The following is a 16,480-nucleotide window of genomic DNA, read 5'->3' on the forward strand; positions in this document are numbered from 1 at the left end:
TTCACATCACACCTACGAGCAGCCAGCTATCTGACTCGCTGCCATCTCAAATGAGCTGCAGTTTCCTCCTTTGAGCCTGGTCTTGGCATTGACTTAATACAATGAGACAGACAATGTTACATACCATATTAAGTGTCTTATGCATTTGGAACTTCTTATGAGCAAAGCTAAATTAGCTGGCTGAAGACAAACCTAGAGCTCTGAAAGATAGATCTTTAGTATCAAGTATTTTTTTAAAAAGCTAGACGAATGAGTTCACTATAAGTATTATTTCAGAGTATTTAGTAGGAGGGTTGAGGAACTGAAGAGAGGAGCAGCTTCTCAAGGTAGCTAGCACTTCATTTGAAGTAAAATAAATGTCCATCATCAAGCACCAGTAGGTATAGTCTCTTTTCTAATTGATGAAAAATAAAAACAGATATTATATTCTACTTGGTGATACTAGATTAGTAAAAGTTACATTATAAGAGTTACTCAATGAAACCTCATATAATCTTACAAAAATTCGTAAAGGTGGGAGACAATGTTCATTCACTGTCTTTCTTTGTTGTTCAGACCAGGGTTGCAGATAAAGGCAATGATCAGTGTTCCAATATTATAAACCTGGAAAATCAAGCACTGCCTACTTTCTGCAAGCCTCAGAGAAAGGGTAGGGGAGAAACCAAGGAAAGAATTCTGCTCAGTATGTTCCTGGGTCGGAACCTTTTCTCCAGTATCAAGTACTGCTTGTTGAGAATGAAGGCATTTATATTTAACATGTGTCTATGTTTTCATTCTGCTTTGTCTCCATTGAATTTTTTTCTATAACCTTCAAAAGATCACTCAGAGAGGATGTTCTGTACTCAGAGGGTAAACCAAGTCTCCTCACAAGCTCCCAATCCATCAGGGAAAAAAATTAACTCCAGAAATTGAGTAGTTGTCATTTACTCCATAAAATCTGAGTAATCTAGCTTCCTTTACAGTTCTGTCATATTGGGAATAGAATAATCATTAGCTGATAGACTTGAAAAAATAATCAGACCTGAGAGTGATCTAAGAGGTCATATTACCAGAGTTGGAAAATTGGCCTGGCAGGTTAATTTACCTGGTAGATGGGATTTATTTGGATTCAATATGAATGCTACTACATACATTCCAGTTACCTACTAGGCCTCTAAGGATATATACATTCACAACCTCTGATCTTTCCCTATTGGGAAGGTATATAAGATGACTGAACTGAATTTAGATGCATAAATTTGGAGTGGAGAAATGAGATAGAACCCATTAAGTTCATTATCTCATTAAAAATGAGTAAGAAAGCCATAGAAGACTGTTCATGGTAGATTGAAGAATAGTCCCAATTTTTCACTCTCTCTCTAACTCATGCTTTCACATGTAACATTTTGGCTCTCCCATTCTGACTCTGGACTTGCTAGGTGGCTTAGTTTGCCCAATGAGATACTAGCAAATATGGTACAAAAGCTGGAAACAGGCTTTGCACTGGGAATTGCTCTCTCTTACACCTCTGCTGTCACTATGAGAACTTGCCTAGGCTAGCCTGCCGGAGGATAAGGAACTTGTGGAGCAGAATTGGGTTTCCCATGTTGGCTCAGATGAAGCCAGTCTAGATCAGCCAACATCCAGCCAACCCTAGATATGTGATGAAGACCATCCAAGTCCATCAGAGTCACCTAGCCAAGCAATAATTCCATATCTGATATTCTAGTGAGGATTAGTGGTTGTTATGTAGCATTACTGTGGCACTGAATAATTGCTACACCAGTTAGAGTTTCCATTAGAGTAAAGAACTAAGGAGAGTATACTAATAAATTCTTGCTGGTACTAGAATAGATAGAATCAGTTGTTGACGGAAAAAACTTGAAAACTTTAAAAATCAAACTGATTTGAAGTCTTGAGGCTGAGCACGTATCTCAGAACATATTTATTTCTAAATTATAAGAGTCAAAATACATTCTAAACTCAGCCTAAGGACTGATTTAGGGCCATACTTAAGCAATGACTTAATTACCGTTAAGCATGAATGAGAAAAATGTTAGAATGTATTTCATTAATATTATATTTTGTTTTTATAAGTATACTTACTTAATATCTCTTACTGCTTAAAGTTATCTATTTTAATGAAAATTAAAATTTTTATACATGACTGTAACTGAAAAGTTTAATCAATGCTAGGTATCTCCATGAACTTTGATAGCTGAAACCTAGCTTTTTGAAACATGAGGCTGTAACCCAGGAATTTCTGTTAATAGTGAAAGATCTTGATTGCAAATAAAAATTATCAAGAAAACAAACAGCTTCTTAGGTGCTTGACAAGTTAAAAGATAATGAAGACAACTACGCTTCCATCCAAGATCCTGAGCAGATGCATTCAAACTATATAGGGAGGAGAATATAAATCATCTAAAATGAAATCATCCAAACTGTCTGATTCCCTTTAGATACCAAAGGGGACTTGCTCCACACTTTCATTACACATAAAAAAGGAGAAAACACAGGGCTAAAATCCTATTAATAAAACTTGTGAAGTGATACAGAACGGCAGAAAGAGAAAGCCAGGGACACACAAACATTTGAGAATCTCTGATTCCAAACATACTAATCCCACGGTAAAGAAAACGGATTTTTTTCTTTTTTCTTTTCTTTTTTTGAGATGGAGTTTCACTCTTGACACCAAGGCTGGAGTGCAGTGATGCGATCTTGGCTCACTGCAACCTCCGCCTCTGGGGTTCAAGCGATTCTCCTGCCTCAGCCTCCCCAGTAGCTGGAATTACAAGCACCCGCCACCACGCCCAGCTATTTTTTATATTTTTAGTAGAGACGGGGTTTCTCCATATTGGCCAGGTTTGTCTTGAACTCTTGACCCCAGGTGATCCACCCACCTTGGCCTTCCAAAGTACTGGGATTACAGGCGTGAGCCACTGTGCCTGGCCAAACTGAATTTTGATTGAGGACCAGTGACACTTAGGATAAGGTCTCCCCTGGGTAAGTGGGTCTGACTAGCATCCACAAAGGGCCCCTGCCAGGTTAAGTTCTCTGCAACAGAAGCTTTCAGACTCTTTTGAAATGATACATATTTTCTATCACAGCTCAGCACACACACAAATGCATGCGTGGGGTAGGGGGTTTGCATGTGTATACGCATGCCTTGTTTTGAAAAATGCAACATACACAAAGGTCTTGAATCAAAGCAGGAACTATCTAAGTGGTTCAATAATAGCATATTCTGCTGTGCCTTCTAGAAAATAAGTGTATACTTGCCATAAAAGCTAAAGTATTGGGTTAGTGAATTGAAGGTAATAGCAAAAACTGCAATTACTTTTGCACCAACCTAATAGGTTAAAAGTCAGCATTATAACATCTATGAACATTCAACGGGTTACATACTTTTTTGGTATTATTATAAAAGTATTTACTTAGTCACTGTAGATCTTTAAATTGTCCTTGGAGATGCAGATTTTCTACAATCAACACACCCCCAAAGACAGTAACTCAGTCTTAGTTTTGCTCCTTTTAAAATCTGTAGCTGTATGATTTAACTCATTAGGGCACAGAGGTAATATGATCATGTGGTCATGTCATGAGCTGCTTGTCTCCAGAAAGCCCACTAGAATCTCAGACTGAACAGCTAAATCAGCCTCTATGTTGTTTGTCTCATAAGGATCAGAATTAATACAGTTTAGCCTAACAATACAAATCCTATTGAAGAAAGATGTCAAAATATATGACCAGGCATATATAAATAGTTATTTCACAATTAAAAATATATATTACATTTCTGTCCAGATTGTTCCAGAGTTTAATGATGATGATAAGTTTTTGATTTGCTAAAGAATTACTAGAATTTAACAGTATAGAACATATCCATGTGTATAATGTATCAGTCCATACTAAGCACTGGTTTTTAAGAAACTAATATTTCTTTATATTCTTGTTGGATTTGGAAATGCCTTCTATTTGGAGACATTTTTTCTTCTTCAGTTTCCTAAAGAATGGGTAGTGTACCTCTGCCCCATTTTTTAAACTTCTTGTTCAGCCTTGTATGAGATTACTGAATATATGTTTTTAATACTTGAAAGTAAAATAGGGACATATCTTCTATATGTTTATAATTTTGGCATTTATATCCTACTTTTCTAACGCTTTAGAAGTAGAAGACAACTGATATCTTTTGTAGTTTCATAATAGAGCCCTAACACCTAGAGCTTTAACTTACTAGGTGGCAAAATTGTTTTTATTTTTAATTCCACAAGGCATCAATATTTGATTAGTTGCTGAATGACAGAATTTAGTGATTTTAATGTACTCCCTAAATTGCTTCTCAGTCTCTCACTCAGTAAAAGATCCTACCGCAATCTAACATACATATCACTGAGACAGTATGAAAATTCCCCTTTGTTTCTTATTAGTTTTGTGAGACACATGTTTTGGCTCATCTCTAAAAAATATTCAAGGATGCTAATTTGAGGAAACTAGGTAACAGGAACATTCTAAATTTATACTTTTTGGCTTTACTGATGTATGAATATTATCAGTTACATTATCACCCTGTAGCAGCATATATTGCAGATTTAGGAAGTTTTGTATATTCGAGATTAAGAGAGCAGGTGAATCATAAGGAGCAAAAGTCTAGTCTTTCTTATCAGCTTAAGGTTCTCGCTGATTCGAAGGTGGCCTCAAAAATGAGACAGACAAACTTACTGGTAGATATAATCACATTGACCCATTTTTAGTGCACACCGCAATGCCACAGTGGCCAAATATCAGAATTGATCTGGTGTTTTGTTGGATATATCTCAGGTTATAACATTTCCAGTGAGACCTGCCTGGAGCCAAAATGGTCTTTTGTGATTCAATGAAGAACCATCTATTGGGCTTCTAATATCTGTTAGACCCTGTGCAGGCCTTGGAGAGACAGAAAGGAATAAGGCTCAGATGCTGATTTCAAGAAATTCTCACTCTTATTAAAGTAAGTTGACATTTTTCTGAACCTCTGTCTCACCACTTTCTGCTATTTGTTTATGAAATGTCTAGAATTCTTTTTCTGTTTCCTGTTTTATAATATAGTATATACAGTAATTTTGATCAAATCTCCTACTTGCTATACATAACACTTTTCAGAGTCAAATAAAATCTTTCATTAAAAATATTACCATAGTACTTTATATTTTACAGTTTGGAGACAGATCTAGTCACAGATGACACAGCTCAAGAAGGAGTTTTAAATTATTATTACTCTAAGTAAAAATTTCCATTCTGAGGCCTCAGGCCCTTTCCTTTTAGCTTAAATGTCATTAGCCACCCCCATGTCTACCTTCTTCATCCCTCTCACTATTCCTGACCCAATTCCCACTGAAGCTTCTATTTTTCCAAACTTCTTTATATCCAAAATTCATCATTCATTGAACTGAATGACTTTAAGAAAATTCTGGCTATTAGGACATCTACAAAGATAAACCAATATGTTATTCACTTGTAAAGTACTTGGTAATACTAAAAATCCAGCATAAACCCAATATGCTACTAACACCAATATTGTACAATATATTATAGAGCTAATAATTCCAGAACCATTCCTAACAATAAATTCTCCTTCTAGTCCTAACATGAAAACAGGTAACATGTGCTTGGTAAAGATGATAAGTTCTCTATTGCTTATCATCTGATAAGAGTATATAAAGACCTGGCTGGAGATGGACATAAGTACACAAGTAAAAACACGTAAGAACACAAATTTAATAATTGTACGTTCCTTTAATTATTTTCTTTTATCTGGATCTGTAAGCAACAAAATATTCCCCATTAAACCCAATCACGAAAGTATGCCTCAAACCTGCTACCTCTGGTTCTCACAAAGACCCCCAACAGGTGCAGGACTTACTTGCTGCTCAGGCAGCGTCTCAGAGAGTAGGAGGCCCCTCCCCCGCAGGTGCGTGAGCACTCACTCCATGGGCCCCAGGCATCCCATAGGCCGTCCCGGTCCTCCTCGGAGCGTGTGGTCCTGGAACTCTGTGAGAAACAAAAGAATGGTCAGCATCATATCCCCATGGAACCCTGAAACATGTGTCCTAAAATGTGACTGGCCTGTACGTGTGTACACGGTGGCCTTGCTAGGAATGAAAACGTGCAATCAGATTCTCGGATTCTTTTCCATTTCATACTACCTATATGTTCAGGGAGAGGGATATTTAAATTTAAGGGCCCTGGGCAGTGACTGAAGTGGGCACGAGGTTGTACAAATGGAACAAATGAAAAAGGAAGCCAGAAGCAGGAATTTGGGTTAGAAAACAATCAATTGCATTGAAGTCACAATTCTGCTCAGGGTTCATGAGTGTATTCTTCATCTCTTTGCGAAGGGAGAGAAGCTGCTCTCAGAAGTATTTCTATCCTGAGAAGCTTGGCATGTGCATACTAAACTGCTTCCCAAAATCTAACAATGCTTTACACCATTGACAACTTTTTAATAAAGCAACTGCATTCCTAGTTTTAGATTTGTTCATTGGAATAACTATACAAATAACTTTAGTAATGCAGGGATTGCCTCTTGACAAATAGACTTGCTGGTTATTTACAGGATTTCTAGGAAAATTTCCATACACTGTAATAATACTTGTGGCTATGTACAGGTCTCAACGCTGTGCTTCACATTCAAGAAAAAGATAAAATTTGTGCTATAGTTAAGAGAACAGGCTCTGGAGTTACAGATTATCTGAGTTTGCGAACAGATTCTATTTTTTATTATGAGTCCTTGAACAAGTAACTTACCACCTTCCTATGTTCCAATTTCCCTTTTTACAAAGTGGGGATAACATTATAACCATGCTACTGCACACACACACACACGCACACACATATCGTATAGGAAGATTAGCAAAATGAACTTAGCCCACCCAGAGCTAGTGCCAGAGCAGAGCACTAATTTTTATTTTGTAGCAATGGGATCCTTTATAAATCAGTTGCTATGGGGTTCGGTTGTTAAACTGACTACTCCTTTGAACTTTTAAAACCTGTACAAATTAAGTCAGAAACTTGGCCTTACGATGTTACACAAATGGTTTTCCAACTGGTGCATGCTATACTTAGCTTCCTGAATCATTTGAAAGGGAGATGAGATAGCACAGTGATTAGGAGCAGGAACTGTGGATCTACTCAGCCTGGGATGCAATACTGGCTTTAGAGCTTCCTAGCTCTATAAACTTGGGCATATACACAATCTCATATGCTTCCGTTTTCTTATCATAAAATGGAGATAATAAAGATACTACAACAATGAATGAATCAATGGATCTTTGTGAGCAGTAAAAGAGTTGATATATAAAAAGCACATAAAGTGGAAATAACCCAAACGTCCATGAGTGGATGAATATGTAAACAAAATGTGATATATACATACAATGGAATACTATTCAGCCTTAAAAAGGAAGAAAATTTAGATGCAGGTTCAACATGAATGAAACTTAAAGACATGACACTAAGTGAAATAAGTCAGACACAAAAGAACAAATATTGCATGATTCCACTTACTGAGGTACCTAGAATAGTCAAATTCATAGACATAGAAATGTCTGTGTCTGTGTCTAGACTAGGGGGTGCTGGGAGAGAGGGGAATGGGGAGTTGTTTTGTGGATGCAGAGTTTCAGTTAGGGAAGATGAAAAAGTTCTGGAGATGGATGGTAGTGATGATTCCAAAACAATGTGAATGTATTTAATGTCACTGAACTATATACTTAAAAATAGTTAAAATGTTAAATTTTGTATTAGTACATTTCACTACCATAAAAACAAATATGCACATATATTTTTAAAAGTACATAGGGCCTAAATAATAAGCACTACATTGTATAAGCATTTGTTGCTATTATTATTTAACATTATTTAATACTTATTGTTAATATGTATAAACATATATGGGCTCTGAAAGTTTACAGGAGGTACACTGGTAAGGCACCAGGCTTTTTGCTGTTGAGTTTAGTTGAGACACTGTACTTGTAAGGTATCATCTCCCTGAAATCCCTGACTTTCCCATAGTACGACCTTGCATCCACTTGTCATATTGCATCTGCTTGGTGATGTCATCTGCCAGCAGTTTTATGTTCCTATAAAATGCGGCAAAGCCTGGGTAACGGAGCCACATTGGTAACCCCAAAATCTGTACTTTTGAAAGGAAGAATTTATTGAGCTCCAAAGCCTGGTTTTTAGGATTATTAAAATCAATCTTTAATCACTGCAATATGAGGTGCTCTGTTTTCAGAACTTAAAACAGTGAGAGAGAAAAGATTCTTTGCCATACCCAAATTTCTTCTCCATGGCCCATTAAATTCATCCCTCAGATTTTTAAAAGTTAATTGCATATCTTCTAACTCTTTGTTTGCTGCATGTGAATAGAAGATAGGATTGCTGACTGCTGAGAGAGGTACAGGATTTTCCTGAAGCAGTTTCTATTTGTGGGACAAATATACATTTGTGGGATGCAATTTCTCTCATTTTACTCAAATTCAATATGACTTTGATGAAACCAGTATCACAAATGTAAAGATTCATGCAGTAATTGAAATGAGTGATTACAAACTTTGATGCTATCCATTACAACAACTGCAAAAACAAAACAAAACCAAACAAAACAAAATCCACATGCAACATTCACCAGCAAACTGCATTTTCATATGAGATAAAAACACTTCAATGCCAAATCCTTGGGGAGTTTCCCTCTGGCTGTTCTCTGGGTAAGATATTGGTAAATAATGTACGGTTGTGAATTTTTCTAGAAAAACAAGTTGTTTCAAACTCTGTGCTAAAGTTCCTTGATATTTTTCATGTGCCTTGTTTGAAGAAGTGCTAAAAGCTTCAATGGTGAGGTTTCACTGCTAAGCATCTTATCTCATCACATATTACACGTTTCAGCACTACACATAGTAAGTGCCCACGATGTCTCTGAATGAGATCTCATGCAAACCCAGAAGCAAGTTATAGGTCTATTTCACAAAGCCAAACAAACTCCAAGTTTTCTTTTAACAAGTAGAATAAACATAATTCATTCCAATGGAATCCATGTTTAATGTTGGAGAAAGTAATTTTTCTGCTTTTTAACTGTGCCAGACATTTACATCTATAACCAGCAATGACTTTTTAGAGATGCTTTTCTGATTATTTAAAATCTAGAAGTATTTGCTTATTGCAGCTTTTAAGACTTTCTTCACTATAAACAAATTTTGTGTCTGGCCCTGGTAGAACACATACTTACTTCTCTTCTACATTTTTTTTTTTTTTTTTGAGACAGTGTCTTGCTTTGTTTCCCAGGCTGGAGTGCAGCCTTGACCTCCTGGGTTCAAGGGATCCTCCTGCCTCAGCCTCTTGAGTAGCTGGGACTACAGGTGCTTGCCACCACACCAAGCTAATTTTTGTATTTTTCATAGAAACAAGGTTTCGCTATGTTGCCCAAGCTGGTCTTGAACTCCTGAGCTCAAGCTATCCAGCCACCTTGGCCTCTCGAAGTGCTGGCATTACAGGCATGAGCCATCATGCTTGGCCCCATTACTCTTTTACTTTTGAATGTACAGTCCTTTTAACTTTACAGCAGCAGTTTTCTAAAGGGTAAACTTTGAATTGCATCTAGCAGGGGAAATAGAGGCAGAAGAAAAATAAAGAGCAGATAATGGGTTGCTTAAAAGTAATGCTGATTGCCTCTGAAATAAAAAAAATATAAGTTTTTCTATACAGGCCAGCCAATGTTCTTCAATTTGATTTTCATCAGATAAATGTAATATTGTAATTCAGTGTCTCAAAAGGAAGGTTATGGGTGCTATTGAACACAGTGATCAAAAGATTATCCCTGACCCCACTGCTGGAAATTTCAGTAGCAATGTCATGTGAGATAATGGTCTTTAGCTATTAATATCAATGACAAAGAACTAAAGAACAACCAGTAAGTTCTTTATGTAAGGCAATTTTTCACTAGTAGAAGATTTATCATTAAAAAGTCTAGAGTGCATCTCATATTGAACTTGAGGGAAAAGGCCATTATAAAGCCCTTTCTTATTACAACAACTATTTTACTTTATAGGCATTGGATGAGTGAGAATGGACAATTGGCAGCTGTTTTGATCTAGCATTTGAGAAATCCACTGAGAGAAGAAGTGCCTGAGTTTTTGGCCCTATAATTTTATGGAGATTGACTAGGCCCGTTGAGTTATTGAATTTAGAAACAGTTCAGCCATTTTTAGATCTTTGGTGCCACATTTTGACCTTTAAATGTAGTGTTGATTAAGTCTCCTAAATCAACTGCGATCTTCTCAAGAACTCAGCAATCAACCCCCCAACTCCATTGATACATTGTTCCTGGCCAGTCAAGACGTTCTCAGCCTCAGTAAATGCCAATTGCATGGAATACAGATTGTGGTCACAGATCATTATATGCCTTCTACAAATACTAGAAGAGCTCTCCTACATCCATCAACCTGAGAATGGTGTCATTTTCTTGCCATTACTGGCTTATCTAAATGTGGTTTTCATCTGATAGTTTTGTGGTTAATTCCAGAGCCAATTGCAGCAACAAAGTCTCAGGTGAACAGCTCCAAGCCTGACAGCTACAAGTAGTTAAACAATTTGAGTAATCACATGAAGCAATGTTTTCCCTGCAGCTCTCTGCCCAATAGACACTTCACCTTAGAATGACCTCCTATGTACCACTTATCCATAGCCTCTTTCATTGGAACCTGCACAGGTTATCAAATACGTGAAAGATGTAAGATGAAGCAGAAATTAGCAATGAAAGACTAGAGTTATATTTGCTCAGAGACCCATATATACAGGGTACTTGGAAAATATTTTTTCCAAATGTTAAAACAAGAGGTCAAGCTATACAAAATTAAATGAAAAAAAAAAAGTAGGTGCTGAGGAAATGCTTGATAGTTTTTTTTTGTAAAAATGAAGTCATGTAACAGCTGAAGTTATAGTATAAGAGAAGTGTTTTTCAGATGTCAACAGATCCTCAGAAGTAACAAAAAGGCTATGAGACAAGGCAAAGAATGGCGCTTACAATTCTAAGAACATCGAGAAGGTACCTGAACCTCTGGTTTTCCACTTCCAGACAGACAGCATTTAGCTTAAGCTATCTGGAGCTGTGTATGTGGCTGTATCAAATGGATGTCACACAGCTCTGTATTAAAAAGAGGGGCAACTCCTCCAGTGATGAGAGAACCATTTTTCCTGTGGTCTGCCCACGCAAAGTGGAGCAATCTATACACAGAAACATCCTGGCCATGTCTGCAGCTTTGGAAGCAAATCTGCAGATTCCATTTTTAGCTGCCCTACCCACATCAGGTCTCTATAAATCTTATCTAATCCTTGGCTTCTTTAACAAGTTGGAATACTGGTTCTGCCGCCAACTGTACGTGGTAGGGGTTGTGATTCCCTGCTCCTGAGAGCTCACAGACATTAAGCAGTAACTGGGCTCTTGTAAAAGTCCATTAGCTTTTTGATGTACTTTCTTAAAGAGTGTAGTGTGTGGATACTGAGGCATGCGCCTTCCCAGATGATATTTGCTGCTGGCTTTGCTTAGGAAATTTGGATCATCTGGTTCTTATCACAGCTGCACTGTTGGGAGATATGATGAACTGCCAGTGACACAGTGCATGGTCTTTCAGAGGCCACTGCATGAAGCCTGTCCCTTGCTACTGAAGAGAAAAGTCAATTCTGTAACAGGGTGTAAAAGCTATACAGGCCAAGGAGGACTTTTGGGTACCTGTCTCCCTTTTGCTTTCTCAGCATCTATGCACACATTCCAGTGCACTTTTGCACATTCCTGTTAAGGCACCTAACTGCACCTACGCCTAAAGAGTTGACGGTGAGGGAAAACTGGGGTCTCTTAAGTACCTACATGCCAGGAAGCATGCCAAGATTTAGACAAATGATTGTATTTAATCCTCACAATTACCCAGGTCAGGTAAGAATTTTTTTTCCTTATTCTAGAAATAAAAAAATTGAGGCTGTGAGATTGAACAACCTGTATCATGCTGCAGGAGAAAGAGCACAGACTTTAGAGTGAGATGGACTTTCCTAGTCATATACTGGTAAACTTGACTTAGACATGTTGCCAGACCTCATTTAGCCAGAGTTTCTTCATGTGTAAAATGGGAACATTGGCCGGGCAAGGTGGCTCACGCCAGCACTTTGACAGTCCGAGGCGGGCGGATCAGCTGAGGTCAGGAGTTTGAGACCACCCTGACCAACATGGTGAAACCCCATCTTTACTAAAAACACAAAAGATTAGCCAGGTGTGGTGGCGCTTGCCTGTAATCCCAGCTACTTGGGAGGCTGGGGCACAAGAATCGTTTGAACCCAGGAGGTGGAGGTTGCAGTGAGCTGAGATTGGGCCAATGCACTCCAGCCTGGGCAACAAGAGTAAAACCTCATCTCAAAAAAAAAAGAAAAAGGAAACATTGATACCTCTCATAATATGGTGATTAACAGAGAGAACACATGGGAAATACCTAGCGTAGTTTCTGGAATATTAGTGCCAATTATTTTATCTTTCCCTGCTCCCACCCCCATACCACAAATGCACACACACACACTTATGTCACATAGCTAATATCTGGTAAAGCCAGGTTTTATGTCTATATCTATCTTTTGTTTTGTTTTGTTTTTGTTGTATGGTTGTTTGTTTGTTTGTTTTTTTGCTGCCTAGCTGCATATTTTGACCTTTCTTTCCTTTTCAAAGAGTATTTATCAGTATGTTAATTTACTCTAAAATGACAATGAACTGTGTTGCTTTTCTTCTAAAAAATTATTTTGTTCTCAGAATTCCTTCTCAACCTGGGATAACAATTTGGAGATGGAATTAAAACAGCTTCATCACTTTTTAGGAAACAAAAATCTGACTCTGTTCAATGTCAAATACTCTGTAAGGTTTTCATTTCAGAGCTATGGTAACTTGATTTTATTTTGTATTCTATCCAAGGTCAAGCCTGGATTACAGCTCATCTAGAAAACTGCTGAGAAACCTCTGGGCATTTTGGAAAGCTTCAATGGAACACAATTTCACAGCCAGTTGAATTAAAATCAATAATTGCCAATATGAACAAAGATTAGTATTCAGGAAATTTTCGACGGACCATTAAATATTTTGCGTCAGCTTATCTCAAGGGAAGGCATAGATAAAATATTTGATCACTGTCAGTTTCTATTACTTTAAAAGCACAAACTTAGCAAATGGAAACACTATAACTGCTTTGTCATAAGACTGAGAGAATATTAATGTAAACATTATAATGCAGTTTTTTCTGATAGAGATTTCAAACACTTTTAATTTGCAAGACTTAAGGAGATTTTCTACTAGAAATAGCCTGTCAGTCTGGTTCTCTTTTTCCATGATAATAATCTGCTTTATAATAACTATAATAGCTGAACTTCTAGACCTAGGGAGTGCTCAATTAGGAGGAGAAGGCTGAAGCTGGTAATTCATGTATTTTACAAAGGAAAAGTGGACAACAGGAGAACTGTATCCTGTAGAAACTACAGTCATTTTCAAAAATTCATTTATTTCATGTTTTTGAAGGAAGTCATCACTTTCCTGGCCCCTGGACTGTAGGGATATCTTAAACCCTGATACTATTTCACCTCAGGTGTGAAACAGCCATTTTACCTGGAGTTCTAAAAATGAAGCAACTGTTCCTGATTGCTGTTGTTTTTTGTTTTCTTCTTTTTCCTATACTTAGAAAGAAAAACAAATCTCCAGTGGAAAATAATATGTAGGCCCAACACCAAGGAAAACAGTGAAGAGTCACCCCCCCAGGGCTTCCACAACCTCCACTCCCCGAAACAGGCATGTTTGAAACATCCCCTCCCACGAAATTCCTTCTCTGCTCTTTTTGTGAATTCCTGACTTCCTGGTGAGCCAGTTAGAAGTTTTAGTTTCCATTTCCATCTAATCTAACTAGAGCTCCATCCAAACTGTGACTCCAATCAGCCATAGATACTTTCTGCAGCGCTGGCAAATTTAGCTGAAATGAATTTACAAAACATCTGTAGAACTAAGGAAACATCTGAGGCTCTGGAAAGCACATGTTGGGGTTTGGAATCATAGAGAAAGAATTCCTGTTGGAGAAAAATCTCATTTTGTGATTTGCTGAGGAAACTGGAACGTTAATAGATTAATATGGCTTAGGGTTTGATAGGCAAAAAAACCCAAATTATAACTGATAAAAGGTAAGCTGCATGAAATGACTAGCTAACTTCATGTCACTCTCAAACAAGTCAGCTTTTGGTTTTGGTAGAACTTTCTTTCTTCTTTGGTTGACTATTGTGCCATCTGAGCCAAGAAAAAAATGTGGTGTAATAGTTCTGAATTAAGTTCCATGGGATGCTGGATGTGGTTTAGGTTCTATTCCTATGCTTATAATTGGATGCACTCTCTCTTAAATACCATCTAGATATTGTAGGATGTATGGGATTGAAATTTAAAACATTCTCCCTGGCTTAATATTATGCTTTCTTCTTTTTTACATTCTTGTTTCTACTTTTGTTTAAGTTCAGTTCTCCGTACTCAGAAAAAGTAGAATGATAAGCTCTTAGTATTGCAATATTCTCTTTAACCTGAAGTTACTTGGTGTCCCATTATGTAGTATCAGTTTACAAAGAATCAGTATAGAATAAATTAAAACAAGACTTTGTAGCTCTTTGGGATTATCGTTCTGTCTAACAATTATCTTCTCAATTGGACTGGAAGCTCTTTAAAGGCAGGGGTGATGCTTTCTATTTTTGAGTTATCTGCAGTTATTGAAATAATTATTAAGAATATCATTTTGAAGAAAATGTGAGATTTCAACAAATATTTAATCAATGATGAAATGCCTGGAAGTATGTTTTGTTTTAAATGTTTACATATTTGTCATTTATCTCTCAAAAAGGTACATATAGCATAGAGTAAGCATAAGGTGGGGTAGAAAGCAAGAGCATGAGAAATATCTAGTCACTTAAAATTGCCAAGTGATTTCCATTTTGGGGACTTTCTTCTGTTCTCCAGCTCAAATATGTATCACTCCCCCACCTTCACACACACACTAGGAGATGAATTCCATCAAAAACTCTGCGCCTGCAACTTAGATGACTTTGTTCTAAAAAGCAGTTGCTCTCTCAATTACCATATCTTTGTACCTTTAATAGATAACATTTTCCTCTAGCTTAACCTGTAGCTGTAACCACAGGCAGCAGCTTGGATATTTGGAACGCTTTGGCAAATTTTGCAGTTTTGGGAGTAGGTTGATTTTGAGGTTCTGGTCATAATTTCCAATTATGAATGTAAAGCAAACCAACCTAGTCTCTTAGCAATCCGGGAGATGCTCTGGGACTGGGAAACCATGTAAGGTAAAGGTGGCAACCAACAAGTTAATCACTACTATACTCAGGTTTACTATTTTCAACAGCACCTTATTTGATTTTGTGTCCAAAAGCAGTGATTAGCCTCAGAGGTCACTACCCTACCTCATAGCCCTCTGCCTCTTGGCTTTTGAGGGACCTGTTGCTTTCACATGAATGTGAAGTTTCTAATCCTGCATGCTTATGTGTTCATTTCTGCTCATTCCCTGAGTCCTGCTTGAGTCAGCAACAGCTTTAGAGGATTTACAGTTTAGTGGGGAAGATTAAGATAACAACAAAATATTTAACTGCTCAACATCATTTGTAATTAATCAGACATCAAGTCTTATCAATTCCATTTCTGAAATGCCTCTCTCTTCCATTCTCACCCCATCCAATCTTACTTTCACTGACATAATTCTGGTACTACCATTCATGTCTGGCACTTTGCAATCGACTTCCCATCTGGTGTTTTCGACCTCCAGCCTCTCTTCCCACCAATCTGTCCTCTTCATCATTGCCAGTTATCTTGCTAGAATACAAAGCTCAACTGTTCACTCCTTGCTAGGAGATTTTCTATGGCTCCACTGCCTAAAGCTGGTGGGACCTAGTAGTACTAATAAATTCCAGGTGGGCTGTGAACTCTCAGAAACTCTATGCCACATTTTGAGCATATGTGTGTTATCATACTTCTGGAGAGAGAATTTATAGCTTTCATAAAATTCTTCAAAAAAGGTGAAGAGCCATTGGATATAGGGTAAAGTCCAAGTTATTAGCATAGCACACAAGACCCTTCATAAACTGGCCCTAAATCAACGTTCTAGATTCATTCCTGCTTTTCGTGATCATACATGGCCTCTACACTCCAGTAATGGGTCATGATTCTCAGTCACACAGGTGCTGTGAGGACATCTAGTAATCGGGTCATGATCTTGGTAGTACCTAGATTCCCCTCCTCACCATCTTGCTCACATCTTTTTATTTCATTCGACTTGTGTATTTCTGCTCCTGCTTTAAGATGCAATGCCACTGCCATCGTCTAGTAAAATTTTATCTTATCTCTAGGTAGAATCAATCACTGCTTGGCCTGTTTTTCTTTTCTTTTCTTTTTTTTGAGACAGTCTGT

The 16,480-nt window shown here is 37.5% G+C and overlaps 1 protein-coding gene across 1 annotated transcript in view; it reads right to left on the minus strand.

The window, feature by feature from the left end:
- ADAMTSL1 (ADAMTS like 1) overlaps window positions 1-16,480 on the minus strand; it is a 419,209-nt gene that overhangs the window by 381,870 nt on the left and 20,859 nt on the right. Inside the window, exon 2 of the mRNA XM_050761325.1 lies at window positions 5,882-6,009. Within this exon, the coding sequence (XP_050617282.1) occupies window positions 5,882-6,009 (128 nt within the window). The remainder of the gene's footprint in view (window positions 1-5,881; window positions 6,010-16,480) is intronic.

The sequence above is a fragment of the Macaca thibetana genome, chromosome 15 (assembly GCF_024542745.1).
Source record: "Macaca thibetana thibetana isolate TM-01 chromosome 15, ASM2454274v1, whole genome shotgun sequence".
Lineage (NCBI taxonomy): Eukaryota > Metazoa > Chordata > Mammalia > Primates > Cercopithecidae > Macaca > Macaca thibetana.